This window comes from Haliotis rufescens, unplaced genomic scaffold (assembly GCF_023055435.1).
Source record: "Haliotis rufescens isolate VD_foot unplaced genomic scaffold, xgHalRufe1.0.p SCAF_19, whole genome shotgun sequence".
Lineage (NCBI taxonomy): Eukaryota > Metazoa > Mollusca > Gastropoda > Lepetellida > Haliotidae > Haliotis > Haliotis rufescens.
The window spans coordinates 4,979,637-5,000,605 of record NW_025963879.1 but is presented as its reverse complement, the minus strand read 5'-3'; the positions used below and the strand labels follow the sequence as shown (position 1 = coordinate 5,000,605).

The following is a 20,969-nucleotide window of genomic DNA, read 5'->3' as shown; positions in this document are numbered from 1 at the left end:
CGATTCCCATGTTGTAATAATTCAACACATGGGCGTGACTGTCTTACTTTGTGCTTGTTCGAGCACTTATCGAAGGACAACAGTAACAACTGTATACAACCGCTAACTGTCCACATGCACACTTCAACAAAACACAACAGACATGTAATTCAACCAACAGTTTTATTGACTGCAGTGTAGGAGAACGTCAATTGCCGGTCTCACATACCAGAATACTTGTAATTGGTGCAATAACACATTTCTCGGCACTTTTCAACATGTTTAACCTCTTGATAGTGAATGATGTTGTATTGGGAGTGAGCAACATTTGACATTACAGCATTCTTAGTAAAACCAGGACACCGTAGCTCTCACTGCCGACATGACGTGCCCTCGTAAGTCGAGACAGCAGTGCTGACACCGTGGATGTGACGGCATCCATGACGTAATTAGACATGTCCTCATAAGTTGATATCATATTGGTGAGAACAATGACACATAGTTTGTTTTAGTCTTCACATGGAAAATATGTCCAACAATCCTTTGTTAACCATACCAGACATTGTATCACAGCTGACAGCGTCAAAAACAAATCCAGGTGAAAATATAGCATCCCGATCGCAGTATCTCCAGCGTTAGTATCACAGTCAAACATGTATTTATAGATAGAATGGTGTCACTTGACATACACAGTATGACACTTGCACAACAGACATTACCTCCCAAGTATATCCTGCAGATACAGTACATCATGACACATTCAAATATCAATCTGTTAAGATACCGGCCCATGTGTCTCGGACCCAACTGAGATTTCACGCTGTTTCATATTCTCTCCGTTTCTATAGTTACTAAATCAACACAGCACAAAATATGTGTTATTCCAAAAATATCAGTTAGTCTTATATTTCCCTGGAACAATAAGTGAGATACTAATTTTAACATATTTTCTCATACCCAAAAATAGATGTCGGGTCCAGGCGTAACATGACCCACACAGTATCAAACTGTGACCCGCCAAATGATGGATGGTATCACTAGGAGTTATTACATAATCATACAATCCCAGTCAAACACAAAGCAAAATACAAGTATACTTCAGAGTGGAGAGTACATATTCTGAACTTCAGTGGAAATATGAATAGAAGAAACCCACTCTACACAAATATAGCAGCAAAGGTCTGTAGCTCACCTTATGAACAAATAATGTTATGATACATCAACCTTATTTTGATAAAAAAACGATTGGTGGAAAAGATCAAAACCTACAGTTGACCATTGATCTCCTGTGTATGATGATAATGTGGTGTATGGTGGCAGGCTAGTGAGCAGTGTGGTTTAAGATATGCTTTTTCCTTGCATTGTTATTGCCCATTTTCACTTCGGTGGCACCAAGTATTACGATGTAAAGGTTGAATCAAGGTAACGATTCATAATATTGAACAAATGGAACATATGCCATACCAAACTTATTGAAAAAAGGATGGACGATTAATAGCCATTTATTGGTTTCTAAATAAGACTGCCGTAAGGGTCATGTTTAACATCGGATCCAATTCATGTGGTCACCTTTTAGAGACACGGTAGCTTAGATCATTGTTGCAAAGATTCAGTTTCGTAGGCCTTGTAGTTTCAGAGGAGATGGATGAACCCCAGAAAACAGTGGTAGGTGAAAGTCAACGGCTGTAGCTGGATCACACATCATATGTCAAAAAGTGTCAACATCATATGTCAAAAAATGTCATTCATAGAAACACATGTATGCTAAATATCGAATTTCCAATAATGGTACAAGCAAGAATGTCTGAGTGAAGGCCATAGGTACCAATATACACTCGGTTGACAGTAATTCTTGGTGCATCCACAACAACGGTTACATTAACATAGAAAAAACTAATAGGGTTAATAGGAACATAATACCCTGTTACAAAAAAGCTGAGATATTTATAGGCAAAAAATGGATTTATGAGATCCTGATTTAACAATAATACAAGCAATAAAACGCATGTAAAAAAGGGTGTTTTTTTCTACAATTAGACGAAGAGATTCATGTTTAATTTCGCAACAACAAACAAACCAGTAAGACAAAATATTATGCGAACAGTCAACAACATGATATAAGTGTCAATAGATGCCGTGATATTGCACAGGATGAGGGAGAGGACGGGATGACGGAGGATGCCAGCCCCCGCCTCCGCGTCACACAGATTCAACAAGAGCAGAGTAGATAACAATAACAATAACAATCAATATAAAGAGTACTACTGAATCATTGGATAAAACATAACTCTAATAATAATATGGACAGATTCGATTTTGAAGCACAATAAAGAAAGATAATGGGACATATCATAGTGTAGAAGAATTTGTTTTGTAGCTTGGTATGCCATGGTTTGGCTAATTATGAAAGAATAACTGTATTTCTCACACACACACACACACACACACACACACACACACACACACACACACACACACACAACTTGCAGCTAGGAGTAGAATATTACAAATGAATACAAGACCGTAAGACTGTAGACATAACGCCCAAGATACTTACAATGTCGGCCAGCAAATGCCCGTAACAGTGCCTTTAACGATAATTTCATTTCCTATATTCTCTATCTGTAGGCCATCCAACACGCTGCATACCACAGTGAATATAGTAGGCCTCGACTTTTACTCATATCATAGTTTACATGCTACTGTGATTGGCCGCTGTGGTACTAGAAAGCAGAGCGGTTACAGGGGATATTGCACTTCATTAGTATACATCTGCAAGTCAAGGGAGAGGGTTAGGACCACCAGTCACGCCATGCAGTCACCACGGACCTGCTTGCTGCAAGGACGGCCTATCAACACGAGGGGACCTGCTTGCTGCAAGGACGGCCTATCAACACGAGGGGACCTGCAGACGAGCAGACGACTCAGGCTTCGTGTCTGGCTCACCGCCCGCCCTGAAACGTAAGTCACAACAATGTTGTCATGACGTCACACCACGTACGTACCATCTTAACACAATGATGAAACCGTCTTGTAGGAATGGTAAAGGTGGCCGGGGCGCTTACTGCCACCGGTAGTTCAGCTATCCTATGAGGTTATACTGTTGGTGTACTTACATTGCTTGCTTAGCCATTGCATGTATGTATAACATGTCCTGAAACACGGCAATAACTCCAGTTTCCTAGCACCAACCCCCACGCCACGAATACTTTCCCGCCACGACTGCCTACCCAAACGAGGATTACCCTGATAACAGTGTAGCCTTTGACCTCTGGTATAACATGATAACAGTTTAAACTTTGACCTCTGGTATATCATGATAACAGTAACATTTCACCACAGGTATATCATGATAACAGTGTAACCTTTCACCACAGGTATATCATGATAACAGTAACCTTTGACCAGTGGTATATCATGATAACAGTGAAACCTTTGACCAGTGGTATATCATGATAACAGTGAAAACTTTGACCAGTGGTATATCATGATAACAGTGAAACCTTTGACCTCTGGTATATCATGATAACAGTAACATTTCACCACAGGTATATCATGATAACAGTGTAACCTTTCACCACAGGTATATCATGATAACAGTAACCTTTCACCAGTGGTATATCATGATAACAGTGAAACCTTTGACCAGTGGTATATCATGATAACAGTGAAACCTTTGACCTCTGGTATATCATGATAACAGTGTAACATTTCACCACAGGTATATCATGATAACAGTAACCTTTCACCAGTGGTATATCATGATAACAGTGAAACCTTTCACCAGTGGTATATCATGATAACAGTGAAACCTTTGACCAGTGGTATATCATGATAACAGTGAAACCTTTGACCAGTGGTATATCATGATAACAGTGAAACCTTTGACCTCTGGTATATCATGATAACAGTGAAACCTTTGACCTCTGGTATATCATGATAACAGTAACATTTCAAACCTGGCATATCCCCACACATGCCCTAATCTAGCTTCTGAACCCATTCCGTGAGGCAAGGGTTGGTTGACGGATTTCTTTTGGAATTAGTAATTTTTCAAACACCTTACGTTTGTTAAAACTATCGAACTACAAAACCAGTCTACAAAACAAAGCCTTACGCAAATATATACAAATATACAAATGTTTGGCAAGACGCAGCAGGTTGTCTCTATCACGGTTGTCTTCGTTGACAAGGCAGACATTTGTATTACAATACTCGATCTCGATAAAACACCTCTTATACAGCGGTACCCCTGTACGCTCTCACTGACGCAAACGTGCACCCCTGGCAAGTTAGGACAAATGTTAACACGAAAAATAGAAAATGTTGCTTTTTCTAAAGACATGTCGTATATCAGCTAAGCAAAATGGTCCCTCCAGATGATTACTGTCAGCACCTCCCGGGGTGGGTTAGGGGTGGTTCCGTCATGACCTATACAACTTAAACTGCACGTCATTTAAAGTAACAGATCCCTGCTTATTTTATTTTCCTTGTCTCAGCGAAACTATTTGACAAGAAATTTGATTATTACTCAATCATATCTCTGTGAGGCTGAGAACTCCTCAACCCCCCTTGTATAGCCTGGTCCCCCTTGTATAGCCTGATGTCCCTTGTATGGCCTGATGCCCCTTGTATAGCCTGATGCCCCTTGTATGGCCTGGTCCCCCTTGTATAGCGAGATCTCCCTTGTATAGCCTGATGCCCTTGTATAGCCTGATGCCCCTTGTATTGCCTGGTCCCCCTTGTATAGCCTGATGTCCCTTGTATAGCCTGGTCTCCCTTGTATAGCCTGATGCCCCTTGTATAGCCTGATGCCCCTTGTATAGCCTGGTCCCCCTTGTATAGCCTGATGCCCCTTGTATAGCCTGATTCCCCTTGTATGGCCTGATGTCCCTTGTATAGCCTGGTCTCCCTTGTATAGCCTGATGCCCCTTGTATAGCCTGATGCCTCTTGTATGGCCTGATGTCCCTTGTATAGCCTGATGCCCTTGTATAGCGAGATCTCCCTTGTATAGCCTGATGCCCTTGTATAGCCTGATGTCCCTTGTATAGCCTGATGCCCTTGTATAGCGAGATCTCCCTTGTATAGCCTGATGCCCTTGTATAGCCTGATGTCCCTTGTATAGCCTGATGCCCTTGTATAGCGAGATCTCCCTTGTATAGCCTGATGCCTCTTGTATGGCCTGATGTCCCTTGTATAGCCTGATGCCCTTGTATAGCGAGATCTCCCTTGTATAGCCTGATGTCCCTTGTATAGCCTGATGCCCTTGTATAGCCTGATGTCCCTTGTATAGCCTGGTCTCCCTTGTATAGCCTGATGCCCCTTGTATAGCCTGATGTCCCTTGTATAGCCTGATGCCCCTTGTATAGCCTGATTCCCCTTGTATAGCCTGATGCCTCTTGTATGGCCTGATGTCCCTTGTATAGCCTGATGCCCTTGTATAGCGAGATCTCCCTTGTATAGACGGATGCCCCTTGTATAGCCTGATGTCCCTTGTATGGCCTGATGTCCCTTGTATAGCCTGATGTCCCTTGTATAGCCTGATGTCCCTTGTATAGCCTGATCCCCCTTGTATAGCCTGATGTCCCTTGTATAGCCTGATGCCCCTTGTATAGCCTGATGTCCCTTGTATTGCCTGATCGATACATGTCACCGTGCTGTCACTTTTGCTAATTTAATATAACTGGAAATTGGCAGTATTTGATAACAGGTTTATAATTACCCTAATATTTGGTGAATCATACTGACTGGGGGTAGCGGGGACATTGCTACTATGGCAATGGCATTGCAAATGTTTGAAACACTTCTATCGCAGTATAGATACTGCCACGGTATTGCCATAGGTAAGTTCTTCAACCGTCATCCAACTCCCCTTCAGTATTGGACAGGACAATGCCTACCCGGCAATCAAATCCTAGATCCGTGGATTGCTTGAGAAATACTTTTGGAAATGGGGAAAGCTCCTGGCTATTGTTTTATAAATATATGAATGTGTACTATCAATACTCCAGCGAGGCACAACATTGTTGTAGGTGTATTGCCATCGGGCCATGGACAAATGATATGCAACGATAAAATTTAATCTAATTAAAATCATATGCAAGAAATGTAAGTGGATTAAAATTTAAGTGCACCATTAGAAATGTCTGCATTATATATCTAATGATGAAATATAAAGTTGATATTTAACTTGTTATGCTGGAACAGTAGGGCATGCTCTAGATGTATACACAGGAACAGCTGCACACAGTGGACACCCACACTAGGGCAAGCTATAGATGTGTACACAGGAGCAGCCGCACACAGTGGACATCCACACTAGGGCAGGCTCTAGATGTGTACACAGGAACAGCCGCACACAGTGGACACCCACACTAGGGCAGGCTCTAGATGTGTACACAGGAACAGCTGCACACAGTGGACACCCACACTTGGGCAAGCTATAGATGTGTACACAGGAACAGCCGCACACAGTGGACACCCACACTAGGGCTAGCTATAGATGTGTACACAGGAGCAGCCGCACACAGTGGACACCCACACTAGGGCTAGCTATAGATGTGTACACAGGAACAGCCGCACACAGTGGACACCCACACTAGGGCTAGCTATAGATGTGTACACAGGAGCAGCCGCACACAGTGGACACCCACACTAGGGCAGGCTCTAGATGTGTACACAGGAACAGCCGCACACAGTGGACACCCACACTAGGGCAGGCTGTAGATGTGTACACAGGAACAGCTGCACACAGTGGACACCCACACTAGGGCAAGCTATAGATGTGTACACAGGAGCAGCCGCACACAGTGGACACCCACACTAGGGCAAGCTATAGATGTGTACACAGGAACAGCTGCACACAGTGGACACCCACACTTGGGCAAGCTATAGATGTTTACACAGGAACAGCCGCACACAGTGGACACCCACACTAGGGCTAGCTATAGATGTGTACACAGGAACAGCTGCACACAGTGGACACCCACACTAGGGCAAGCTATAGATGTGTACACAGGAACAGCTGCACACAGTGGACACCCACACTTGGGCAAGCTATAGATGTGTACACAGGAACAGCCGCACACAGTGGACACCCACACTAGGGCAGGCTCTAGATGTGTACACAGGAGCAGCCGCACACACTGGACACCCACACTAGGGCAGGCTCTAGATGTGTACACAGGAACAGCCGCACACAGTGGACACCCACACTAGGGCAGGCTATAGATGTGTACACAGGAACAGCTGCACACAGTGGACACCCACACTTGGGCAGGCTCTAGATGTGTACACAGGAACAGCCGCACACAGTGGACACCCACACTAGGGCAGGCTCTAGATGTGTACACAGGAACAGCCGCACACAGTGGACACCCACACTAGGGCAGGCTCTAGATGTGTACACAGGAACAGCTGCACACAGTGGACACCCACACTTGGGCAAGCTATAGATGTGTACACAGGAGCAGCCGCACACAGTGGACACCCACACTAGGGCTACAGCGTTAGAAATTGGCACTAGTCCTATAGTCCTTGCCAAACTGCCCAATGGTAAAGGTATCATAAGGAGTAGAAGAAATTTGCCCTTTTTAAGGGTTTTGCTATATGTTATCATTATAAGGGCTAGTGGACGAAAACTGTTAGTTTCTAACCCTGGGCTAGCTATAGATGTGTACACAGGAACAGCCGCACACAGTGGACACCCACACTAGGGCAGGCTCTAGATGTGTACACAGTTCACGCACCTTCTACTCAGAGCTGGAATGATATTGGCAGATTGTCAAGATGTCAACATTCAACAATGCGATTATGCCAATACAGTATGCATCCTATGTCGCATCCCAGGTCTATTACTGGTCAACTATTTGACGACTTGACAGGCTTTACATTGAAGTTGTTCATCTGCTACTTACATGGCAAGCCTTCACAACAGCTGTGATACAGTAAATACATGATAGAAGTGGCAGCGCTAACATTAAAATGTACAAGACTAAAAGGCCTAAATGTATATCTCATTGGGGGTTGTTCAGGGTGAAACTTACTAATATGTACCCGTATGCACACAATCAAAACAATGTTTGTTTCAATATTATGCAAGTGAATATTGTACACTGTGTTACGCAGCTGTGACAGACAGGCGTTAAATGTGACATACATCAAATATCTTACGACATGAATATGTATTCCATATAGAAAACTCTACCATAAAACATACCAAACACAAACACATACATAATATTTTTTTGTTTGTTTGTTGTTTAACGCCGAACTCAGCAATATTCTAGCTATATGACGACGGTCTGTAAATAATCAAGCCTGGACCAGAAAATCCAGTGATTGACATCATGAGCATTTGGGATACACAATTGGGATACGATAGCATGCATCATCCAAGTCGGTGAGCCTGACAACCCGATCCCATTAGTTGCCTTTTACGGCAAGCATGTGTTGCTGAAGATCTACTGTAGCCCAGATCTTCATGGGTCGATCAACTTCATAATAAACATATAAAATCTATTTACCCCTACCCTTAACAGAAATATCGTAATCAAAAGCTCAGATCTCACAATTATCAAGTATTGTATTATATGTATAATTTTTTATCACTAAACCAATGTCTAAATATATAGCAGATATACATGATGGGAGTAGCACACATGCAGAGCCCAACACACTCAGCCACTTACAAAAAGTGCATCCAGGAATTCTCGGCCTCTGTTGGGACGGTCTTCGCAAAACATTCAAACACATAGTTCCTTCCCTCGTTGTTGTCCCAGAACACGGTACAGCTGGCGGCATAGGACACGGCGAACTCCAACCTGGATCCAACATCGAAATTTGCAGGTGCCACAATACTGAACGAGAATCTATCTGTGGGTCCGTCGCACGAGTTCTGCACATAAGATGCTGCTATGTCATGAAAGGTGGCCCACCTGTTAGTGCTGTAGCGCACTCGCACCATTTTGTTGAAGGAAATGTTGGCCACTCGGATAACGCCTGTGATGGTCATCCCTGTAATGACGGCATTCTCCAAACTCACCTTTTGAGCAAGAACCTTCTTCATGAAATTTTCTGACGCCCCTGGCTGGGAAAAACAGGCAGTGAGAAACCTGCTCCCCATTGCACGTCTGTCTTCCTCCAGCCCAACACGCAGGTCGGCCAGGGCAGACGCCGGCACTTTGGGCGGGGTATCCACGTTCACAATGTTTCTCACAGATTCAAGATCCAAACCCATAGCGTCCGCAAAACGGACAACTTTCTTTCTACTCGGTGTTCCAGGGGGAGTCTTGTTAGTCTTGAGAGACGATGACTTCCTTAATTCACTACGTGAAAAGTTAAATTCCTTATCTTCATATACGGGACTTTTTGAAGATACAAATTTAAGGAAAGCTTCCTCGGTTGTTGTTTCCAGGAATGGTCGATCGTTTATCTTTATTTTGAGTTCTGGTTTGGCATTGAAATCGGAGTTAGCAATTGTGTTCACAGCCTCCTCAAGTCGCTGTTTGTGACCTTCCTGTGTCTCGCCAAGGTCAGAGCCATTTGGACTGTAAACAGAGTCACCAGAGTGATCATCGGTCTCATGGCCATCATTGATAGCAGTCTCAAAATGGTCTAACTCATCATCGATTACATTGACGAAAATACCTTCTTCACTGGGAGTATCCGAGCCAACAGTCTCTTGCATCTCAGTCACAGGTTTATCCTCCGGGTCCACCGACGACCCATAGTCCTGCATCTCCTGCATGCTCGTGGCTCCCCCCTCCTCGGCCATCGCTTCAAACAGATGCATGCACTCACTGCACTCACTACAGTCTCCTAAGCGTTCTCGAGGGTTCTGCACGAATGTCGAACTGACACTATATTCGTCTAAGTTGCTATCCCGCACATAGGAGAGATTACGCGGAAGGAAGACAGTCATGTCATCTTCGCGGTCACCGTTCATTGTGGCAATTGTATATAAGATAGGGGAAATCCATGCCGGTTATGTCAGCTTCCATTCAAGTACTAAATCAAATAACTGATCATAACCAACATGACACCGCCTGTGATATCGTATAATCCCCAGTCTCGCTACTACCACCGAGCCAGCTGACTGACAGTCTCAAGGTCAGTCGACTCGCACGAGGGTTTGTTGATATGACCGGCCGCGGCTCGCTCCGGCTGTCATGTTCCCTCTCAGCCTCTACAGTCGTTCACTGTGGCCTCCCAATGTATACTGTATCCCATTGTGACCCTCCAACTATGAAGGGTACACACTTCCTTCGCAAAGTCACTGAAGGTTATTCGACTGAGTTTACGGCCCTGAATACATCACTAAGGTTAAGTGACGTCACAGAACTTGACCTCCTGCAGGTCAATAGGACAAAGGGTACCAGATGTAAACATTGCCACGTGGATGTCAGGCTTGGCTGGCGGCTCAAAGCCTCGTTCTTTGTACTACGGCCTGAGTGAAAGGAGACATCATACTAAGTTTTATTGATTTATAAGTAGGCGATTGCGCCAATTGTGAAGTAGGCGCAATCAGACAAGGCGCTACGGCTGTCCGTATTTTCTCTGTGTTTGACATTTCCCGCCCACTCTGATTTTTTTACGTGAAATAAAAAGTTTTCGGAACTCGCCGCTGTGGAACTGTATGCCCCGATGTGATAAAAAAAGAAATTGCGCTACAATTACACACAGGTCGGCTTGATCTTTCTTCCGCAATATTTTGAAACAAATAGCTTCCAAAGCAAACCGACTCGATCTACGTCCTAAATTAATTTAGGGACTTTCATAAAAATAACTTACACAAAATATTCGCTTGCCCGCACTCTTGCTGGTTGAGGTTGGAGGTGAGAAACATACAAAAATACGGATGGCCTATAAAGATTTACTCAAAAAAGTTAATGTCTCAATATATATATAAGCTTTCAAGAATCATATATTGTGTCGGGTTTTTGTTGCTTGTTTTCCAAACACGGTCACTGCACGTGTTGTTTTGGCAAGTATTGTTACATTGTCATGGATATAGCGGTGGTTCGAAGAAACCTCCTATGTTTCTGTTGGAATGTTTGTTTGATACTGTGTCAAGGTTTCTCTTGCAGTATTCTGTGCAATTTATTTTCCTAAATTTATACTTACAAACTTAGTTGTTCACTATTCAGTTTAGGGACGTGAAAAGATTTCCCCAGTCTGGAATTAGCAACTTTTCTTCTTTACACATGTTATACGAATATAGGAGTGTAACAATATATAGAACTATCGCAATGATTTGCCCTGCGATAGTATTATATCGATATAAATCGATTCGGAGTACCTTTGGAATACAGTATGAAGAGGTGGTAATCCTTGCTAACCAACAACATAGGCAGATTTGAAACTTGAATAATATACTGAGACAAATTAAAAACTTCACATTTTTAAAAGTAATCCCATATATGATATACAACGGACAAATGTATCAGAGAAGGTAATTTTTAATCATTAATGTCCAAAGAAGGATTTTAATTAACGGTGGTAACCATAATTTGTTCCAAGCACCTACGGTATTCGGTAATAACATCAACAGTTTAAATCATAAGTCCCAAGCACGAGATTCTGATAGCACACAAGTTCAGTAGCGTGTATGGCCACCATGTGCGTTGACAACTGCCACACAACGCCTCCGCATGGACCTTGTGATGCTTGTGAACACATGATTGGGAAGACGCCATTGTTGCTGCAAAATGGTGCCAAGATCTTGCAAATTATGTGGTTGGTTCTGGAGAGTGCGCAGACTTCTGCCAAGAGCATCCCAGACGTGTTCGATGGGATTGAGGTCGGGAGACCTTGACGGCCAGTCCATGACGTTGACTCCCGCATTCTGAAGGAAATTCCTTGTCAAAATTGCTGTGTGGGGTCTGGCATTGTCGTTTTGAAAGATCAAACCGGGTCCATGTGCTGCCATAAAAGGCAGAAGTTCTGGTGCCAGTACCTGGTCGCGGTAAGCAGCAGCGTTGAGGTTGCCGCGGATGACAAGAAGCCTGGAACGTGCATTGCCACAGAAAGCACCCCACACCATGACACTTCCGCCTCGAAATCTGTCAACTTCCTTTACACAACACTGGGCGTAACGTTCATGACGGCGCCTCCACACCCTCGCCCTACCATCAGCAAATCGAAGAATAAATCGGGATTCGTCACTGAAGACGACTTGATTCCAATTCCTCGGAGTCCATCGTAAGTGTCGCTGTGCCCACAATTGACGTTGACGTCTGTGTAATTGAGTCCGAATCGGCCCGCAGTATGGCCGTCGTGCTTGAAGGTGAGCAGTTCTCAGACGGTTTCGAACAGTTTGCGCACTCAGTCTACCCCTAAACAGTTCATTTCTGGTTGATGTAGCCGTCAAAAATCGGTTACGGAGGTGATGTAAGACAATCTGACGATCCTCTGCATGTGACGTCACACGTGGTCGACCTGGCCGAGGGCGATCAGCGGTGGTACCCGTTCGCTGTAGACGCGTCTGTAAATCATAAACAGTCCGTCGACTACAACCCATCGTCCTTGCGACTTCAGCTACGGACGTTCCCGTCTGCAACATGCCGATGGCACGTTCACGTTGCCAATTGAAAGGCGTGGCATGACAAATGGCCGTAAAGACTTTTGTTTTCTTGTGTTTTTCTTTTTTTTGTTAATGACTGCTAACAAGTATGGCTGAAAACACGTGCGGTATTATGGCCACGTGCAAGTTGCACGTGAAAAAACACTTTTGCCACTATAGTGCTGTGCACATGATTTTGATCGATTTACCTGCACAAAAACGGGTGTTATCTGAAGTCAATACGTGGCCATTACTGTTTAAATACACAATAAGGGCCCACAATGATAACTGGTCAAAATGTTAAAATTTTAGGATTGTGAAGTTTTTAATTTGGTTCTTTATATATGTATTGAAGCTATAGAAACTATCGACTGTTTATGCATGCTATTCGCAATATTTTTAGCATTTCTTTTGGGCCTACCTTTAGAATACAGTACCACAAACTTTTCAAACACGTGGCAATACCCTATGACGTATTATAGCTAAAATGGATAGAATTATTAAACCACGGTCCACAGTAACTTGATAATGCTCTCATATTGCTTGACGACGGACCATTATCACGCCCGTTATGTGACGTCATAAGATAGGGATAGGTGACGTCACGTTCAATAGTGCCGTCATGGTTTGTTCTATGACGTTTCCATATTCTTAAAAGTTGGTCAGTGACATTGGTGTCGATTGTAGTAAATGTTTCAAAACCGATATTGTTGTTTCTTTTTATTTGATAACAAATTCCATCAATTTTTTAGCTATCATAATGGTAACACCATTTTTCAGGTCATTATCATTTGCAGAAGCCCTCGGTCTTTTCAACTGCCCTCCTTCGTCAGGCAGTTAATGGAAGACCTCAGGCTTCTGCAAATGATAATGCCCTGAAAAATAGCATTACCCTTATAATAATTCAAATGATACTAAAGAGGACAATAGAATGTTGAATTTAATAGAGTCAGTAGATTGCAAACAAAAACCTCAGTTATTGCGCATTGGTAGAACATCAATATTTAATATATTTAGTTCTGAATGAAAATAGGAATGAATTTATTATCATCTCAGACTCGACAAACACATTTCAGTTGGTTTATTTATTCCACAAGAATTTCATTGGCAATTAGTATCATTACATCATGACTTTATCCATATATCTGTTCTTACTTAAACAATCCTCGGCATCAAGTGTTTGCAGATAACTTGGATGTTTCTCTTCATTTTTTCACTTTGTTTTATTTAGACTTACAGCCAAAGGAATTGCGGTCCTCTACAAATTGTGCAGGTATAGCAATGAGAATGGTCTTCAGCAACCTATGCTTGCCTAAAAGCGATTCCGCTTGTTGTAAGAGGTGACTTACGAGATGTGCAATGAGAGTTTTGAAAATTTGTTTGCAAAATATCACTCTCCTACCCAGAGCTCCATGCGGCCGGCAGCCAGCCAGCATAGTACCTGGTGTTATGCTGAGTCACCACCGCGCTGAAGTGTGACAAAATATAGCCTGCGGCGGCCCATTTTATAATAAAGAAAGCGCTAGTTTGTGAAAACATTTTTGCTTTCGTTTTCTTTCGTAATTCAAGTGGCTAAAATGATGATAAATGCTCCGCTGGAATTCATGCTCGACATAAAGTGAAAGTTGACTTTTGTTGAAGTCACCCCTATTGTCATACAGTTTTGTGGCCCTTTTTTGACACTCTGAATGTAAATTCGTGCAGTGATCCGAGTCCTGGGGGAGTAACAGCCATGCTGTAAGCAGAGACCATGTAATATATGGTCTCTGCTGTGAGAGACTGGATAAGGGGTTGGGTAAGACAACACCCACAACCAGATATATTGTGGGACAGTCCTAATTGGATAGCTCTATGGTGACATGAGAGCTTGCTAGGAATCGATGTGGACCTTTAGTAGTGTGTGTGTGTGTTAATATTTTTATGTGTAAATATTTTTGCTCCTGTTCCAGATCCTCACTTCATGCCCATGTTTTCCTCGCAAAATAATAATCATGCAGGGCATGTGTTGTGTACATTATTGCTAAACCCGTATGTTAAACACAAGCAACATGTCATTTCTAACCAATGTATATCTGATTACATGTTTCACACAACATATCCCATGTTGAACTGAGTTATTTCCTACAGGAACTATGCAGGTGCAAGGTCACTCTTCAGACAACACAGGCTTCAGGGAACACACAGGTGACACACACTAACACTTGGTTATTCGTTCAATTGATGGTGCAAGTACCTTTACTTATTGTAAGTTCAACATGATACTTTGAGGATATAATGTGAAAAAAATAAGTGAAATTGTCTATAATTATTTTAGTTTTAGTGTTGTTTCTGTGGGACCAGTGATATTTCTGTGGCACAGATCACATTGGCTATCTGCACTTACATTTGCCAAATGTTGGACACTGTTACTATCACCAATCAGATTGTGTGATTTACAGCGTTTTATATGAACCCCTTGTATTTCATACTTCAAAGACAAAGGACTGTGATAAGTGAGCCATTGTCATGATTGGTGGGACATGGACCCAATAAGTAGCAGACATTTTGTCACATCTGGCTTCTGACTTGGTCCCTGTTCCATAAAGTTATGGTAGCACTAAGATGATTGTAATTGCCATACTTCAACACAGACTTATGACAATCATAGCACTACGATCACTTTGTGCAACAGGGACCTATACCCCAAACATAACTTACTCCAAACATGAATTCAGGGTTGGGATAAAGTAACAGTAGCTATTTCTGAGGCTCTGGACCATCACTTTATATCCACCTGCCTTTCCTGCAAAATAACAGTTCTGTTTATTTGTATTCTTGGTGGGAAAAGAAATCAAAAGAGTTCTCCTCCATCACATTCTTTTCACTAATAATGTAACATATTTGGAACATACAAGACTGAAACTCAGTAATGCAACTTTACAAAGCTGGAGGAATAGAGCACTGACTTACAAGTCGGGAATCAGCCTCATTTATTGATACATGCAATATACACAAATTCTAACAAACTCAAATCCATATCACTCATCAATCTTCAACTATTAACCCGCTGAAAAATGTTTTCTGTATTCCTGAATCTGTAACAAGTCTGAGGGTGTCCCAGCACTGCAGTGTTCAAGGCAAACAGACCATTTCCCAGTTCAGCACTGCCCTGATGTCTTGCTGACAGAGTGATAACTGTCAGTAATGTTTGCAAACATCCACACATTCCTCCATTTGTTCATGGCAGTGACCAGTTGTGGCTACCCAGGGGGGGAATTGCTCCTTCCACCTTCAATGATGAGTCTCCCCTCACCATACAGCTGTCCAACAACAACCTGCAACACACACCTGACTTTACACACACATGTAATGCAGGCCCACAACAACCTGCTACACACACCTGACTTTACACACATATGTAATGCAGGCCCACAACAACCTGCAACACACACCTGACTTTACACACACATGTAATGCAGGCCCACAACAACCTGCTACACACACCTGACTTTACACACACATGTAATGCAGGCCCACAACAACCTGCAACACACACCTGACTTTACACACATATGTAATGCAGGCCCACAACAACCTGCTACACACACCTGACTTTACACACACATGTAATGCAGGCCCACAACAACCTGCAACACACACCTGACTTTACACACACATGTAATGCAGGCCCACAACAACCTGCTACACACACCTGACTTTACACACATATGTAATGCAGGCCCACAACAACCTGCAACACACACCTGACTTTACACACATATGTAATGCAGGCCCACAACAACCTGCAACACACACCTGACTTTACACACACATGTAATGCAGGCCCACAACAACCTGCTACACACACCTGACTTTACACACACATGTAATGCAGGCCCACAACAACCTGCTACACACACCTGACTTTACACACACATGTAATGCAGGCCCACAACAACCTGCAACACACACCTGACTTAACACACACATGTAATGCAGGCCCACAACAACCTGCTACACACACCTGACTTTACACACACATGTAATGCAGGCCCACAACAACCTGCAACACACACCTGACTTTACACACATATGTAATGCAGGCCCACAACAACCTGCAACACACACCTGACTTTACACACATATGTAATGCAGGCCCACAACAACCTGCTACACACACCTGACTTTACACACATATGTAATGCAGGCCCACAACAACCTGCAACACACACCTGACTTTACACACATATGTAATGCAGGCCCACAACAACCTGCAACACACACCTGACTTTACACACATATGTAATGCAGGCCCACAACAACCTGCTACACACACCTGACTTTACACACACATGTAATGCAGGCCCACAACAACCTGCTACACACACCTGACTTTACACACACATGTAATGCAGGCCCACAACAACCTGCAACACACACCTGACTTTACACACACATGTAATGCAGGCCCACAACAACCTGCAACACACAGGTTTTGAAAATGTTTAAGCACAACTCATTCATTATTATTTATACTAAATGCCAAATAATGATATTGATCATGGAAATGTGGCTGAGTATTGGTCCAAGATGATATTTCCCTTTTCAGTTTTTAACAATATAATCAGATGTCAACTGCAGTAAATCTAGATAAACATGGGTATGCAAGTCAAAGGCCATAGCGGCATCTAAAATCAAATTTGATGTACGGTAAGAAACATGATATTGACCATGTAAAAAACAGATCTGAATTCTGTGAGAACTTATTTTAAACCCAGTGGGGATTTTTGCTCCTCCAGCAACCTATGCATATTGTAGGAGGCAAATTAATTGATCAGGTGGTCAGGCTTGGTGACTTGGTTGATTGTGTGTCATCATACAACAATGTAGACTGTTGCTCGTAATGTCAACCACTGTTTTGTCTGGTCCAGATTTAATCATATACAGGCTGGAGAGTTCCATTAAAGGCCCCCACTGCAAAGGTTGATGATGGGACAGACAGATGATGTTCAAGAACAACAATACACATTCTTTAAACAAGCTCAACTTGAAGCTGAACTTTGTTCTTCCATTCTGAGGCACATTTTTTTCTAAACTGTTTCAATACAGTTTATAGTGTAATACTGTAATACATGTAATATTGTATACTATGTAATATATGTAATATATGTAATACTGTATAATACATAATACTGTAAGATATAGTTACAGTTATAAATGGAAGCTATATCATAAGAACTTCTCACCTGGCGCTGAATAATGGTTAGATTTTGTTGAGCATCTTTCAGGAGATTCCATATTTGTTGAGGATCAGTGACATATTTGTTGGTTCTAAAACTATCTCTTGTCTTCCTCAAAGCATACATCCTGCAATAGATGATTGGGGCGTGAGATGTAGGCAGATGTGTCTGTAGATCAACAGGCACCAGTAGCCATATCAATGGTCCAACTATTCAACAGCTCATTTTGGACCAGTGGTTCAAGAAAAATGTTAGGAGTTTGTGATAAAACAGCTAGTCCCTATGTAACTAGAGAATACAACTAGTCCCTTCTTAACTACAGAAAACAACAAGTCCCTTCTAAACAAGAGAAAACAACTAGTCCCTTCTTAACTAGAGAAAACAACTAGTCCCTTCTAAACTAGAGAAAACAACTAGTCCCTTCTTAACTGGAACAAACAACTAGTCCCTTCTTAACTGGAACATATAACTAGTCCCTTCTTAACTAGAGAAAACAACTAGTCCCTTCTCAACTAGAGAAAACAACTAGTCCCTTCTAAACTAGAGAAAATAACTAGTCCCTCCTTATCTAGAGAAAACAACTAGTCCCTTCTCAACAAGAGAAAACAATTAGTCCTTTATCAACTAGAGAAAACAACTAGTCCCTGCTCATCTAGAGAAAACAACTAGTCCTTTTCTAAACAAGAGAAAACAATTAGTCCCTTCTAAACAAGAGAAAGCAACTAGTCCTTTCGTAACTTGAGAAGACAACTAGTCCCTTCATTACTAGAAAAAACAACTACCGGTAGTCCCTTTGTAACTACAGAAAAGAACTAGTCCCTTCTCAACTCAATCTCATTAAAATAACATCTTAGTTCTCGCTACCGCTAAACAAAGATCTGAGGACATCCCATTACGGGTCACGTCAGAAGGACCTTCCGCGAATTTTGACCGACCAATGAAATGACTGACAAGAAATCGACATTAGCCAATCAGAGGGCAGCTTTCTCGAGATTTACGACACTAGTTTAAAACTGGCGACTACGCTTCGAAACATATTTTGACGTATTCTTGATTAAAAAGATTAAAACTGATAAGAAGAACATTCTGGAATGGCTTATGGATGGCCTAGATTGTATGGATATAATCATAAAACCCGGAACTGTCATTCGGAATACCCCATGTTAAATATTTTGTTGTTGCATGATTAGAAAACACATTCCGACTGTCACTTTCATGATCTGGTAAGCGACGCTCTGATTGGGTGGATGAAAGGTCGTTCTGACGTGACCCTTAATGTGATGTCCTCAGATCTTTGTTTAGCGATAGCGAGAACTAAGGTCTGATTTTAATGAGATTGTTTTCAACTAGAGAAAACAACTAGTCCCTTCTAAACTAGAGAAAACAACCAGTCCCTTCTTAACTAGAGAAAACAACTAGTCCCTTCTAAACAAGAGAAAACAACTAGTCCCTACTTGACTAGAGAAAACATCCAGTCCCTTCTTATCTAAAGAAAACAACTAGTCCATTCTAAACAAGAGAAAACAACAAGGCCCTTCTAAACTGGAGAAAACAACTAGACCCTTCTTAACTAGAAAAAACAACTAGTCCCTTCTCAACAAGAGAAAACAACTAGTCCCTTCTTGACTAGAGAAAACAACTAGTCCCTTCTTAACTGGAGAAAACAACTAGTCCCTTCTTAACTGTAACAAACAACTAGTCCCATCTTAACTGGAGAAAACAACTAAGGCCCTTCTTGACTAGAGTAAACTAGTCCCTTCGTAACTAGAGGGAACAACTAGTCCCTTCTTAACAAGGGTACCTAACCCTAATGATCGTAAAGGGGTGATTGATCGTAAAGGGAATTCAAGGGCTAAGGATAGAGTTCAGGGTAACCTACCCTAACACTAGAGATATTTGGATGTGTTCAGCGCCAATATGATATCCCTAATAAACTGCATTCTTGTGCATAATAATGAAAATTAATGAATCGAAAAAATAATATACGGTATGTATTTTAGTTCGCTTTTATAACCATTTTGAATTACGAAAAAAACGAAATAAATAAAATAACAGTGCTTTCGTAAACTAGCGCTTGATATAAAATGTGCCACCACAGGCTATATTTGGTAAACAAATATTCAAAACTCCCCACACCGCTTGGCGTATTCAGTGACATTTCATGTAGAGATGATAGATCACTGGGAGGAGCTTATGCACACTCGATGCCCCCTGACGTCACAGGGCATTGTTTCGCCGGTGTGACTGGCAACAAAATACTACAAATTACATCATAGGGTATTGTCACGTGTTTGAAAAGTTGTGTGGTACTGTATTCTAAAGGTAGGCCGTTCTACGCTATAGTTTTGAGCCGGGAGTAGTGCACTTAACCGGGCGCACTTTTTCAGATCCAATTAGCGCTGTGGGGGCTGGAACGTGCTTCGCCGGCCCCCTGGCCTGGCTAATCAATGTGTTAATTAGCCGACACTCTACCACTGGACCACAGGCGCTATCACATGTTTTCAGTGCTCGTTTAACGGGTCATTAGCACCCCATTAACAAGCATGCGTAATTCAGAAAACAATTAATTGCGGATGCATGTGACGTCACTGTCCGCTCTCCCATTCATCGTTTCTTGAAACCATATCTGCCATTGTTTATGTCAACATGACCAACCAATTGGATTAACTGGATTAACGCTTGAAAAGGTAAGAATTTATGGCTAACCCTTGCCCAAAGCAAGCTAACCCTAAGACCGAAAAGAGGTGTTGGATCGTAAAGACGTGTAAGTTTCCCTAAGACCCAAAACGGGTGTTGGATCGTAAAGATGTCTAAGTTTCCCTAAGACCGAAAACGGGTGTTGGATCGTAAAGACGTGTAAGTTTCCCTAAGACAAAAAATGGGTGTTGGATCGTGAAGCGAGAATCGCCGGAGCGTGAGGCACGGTAACGGTTTAGCGAGACAGCGGTAGCACTATATAGCGCGGTAATTGACTGAATGGAAGAGCTCGGGCTGCGCCCGGTAAACTGCATTGTTGCCAGTTTATGTACCTGTAGTTGTATTCTGTAAATTTACGTGCTTCGCGCAATAAGGACTTATAAAGCGCTAACACTTGCGGTCTTGTGGAGATCGCCATTTTGTACCGGAAGTGTTGAAATCGAATCTCTTTCAAGGGAGAATTCCAATTTACGACATTAAACAGTCACTTTATAGAATTGGTAAGAGTAAG

At 42.4% G+C, this 20,969-nt stretch overlaps 3 protein-coding genes across 4 annotated transcripts; all 3 read right to left on the bottom strand.

The window, feature by feature from the left end:
- Positions 1-145: 145 nt before the first annotated feature.
- Positions 146-8,324, bottom strand: LOC125381647 (collagen alpha-1(IV) chain-like). Its single transcript, XM_048398834.1, has 2 exons — positions 5,219-8,324; positions 146-5,162 (listed from the first exon to the last, which is right to left on the bottom strand). Exons 1-2 carry the CDS (start codon positions 5,626-5,628, stop codon positions 4,511-4,513), a joined length of 1,062 nt encoding a protein of 353 aa, XP_048254791.1. The 5' UTR covers positions 5,629-8,324; the 3' UTR covers positions 146-4,510.
- Positions 146-11,150, bottom strand: LOC124148431 (glycogen-binding subunit 76A-like). 2 transcript variants are annotated; one of them, XM_046519520.2, is made up of 3 exons: positions 8,671-11,150; positions 2,885-2,933; positions 146-2,846 (listed from the first exon to the last, which is right to left on the bottom strand). In XM_046519520.2, the coding sequence occupies exons 1-3, from the start codon at positions 9,924-9,926 to the stop codon at positions 2,832-2,834; spliced, it is 1,320 nt and encodes a 439-aa protein (XP_046375476.1). In that variant the 5' UTR covers positions 9,927-11,150; the 3' UTR covers positions 146-2,831. The 2 variants fall into 2 exon arrangements, with proteins under 2 accessions (XP_046375476.1, XP_046375477.1); XM_046519521.2 differs by having other exon boundaries at positions 146-2,808; positions 2,847-2,933; positions 8,671-11,148.
- A 4,301-nt stretch (positions 11,151-15,451) lies between these two features.
- On the bottom strand, positions 15,452-20,896 carry LOC124148432 (LYR motif-containing protein 4-like). Its single transcript, XM_046519522.2, has 3 exons — positions 20,791-20,896; positions 17,768-17,888; positions 15,452-15,856 (listed from the first exon to the last, which is right to left on the bottom strand). The coding sequence occupies exons 1-3, from the start codon at positions 20,874-20,876 to the stop codon at positions 15,782-15,784; spliced, it is 282 nt and encodes a 93-aa protein (XP_046375478.1). The 5' UTR covers positions 20,877-20,896; the 3' UTR covers positions 15,452-15,781.
- Between the last annotated feature and the right edge of the window lie 73 nt (positions 20,897-20,969).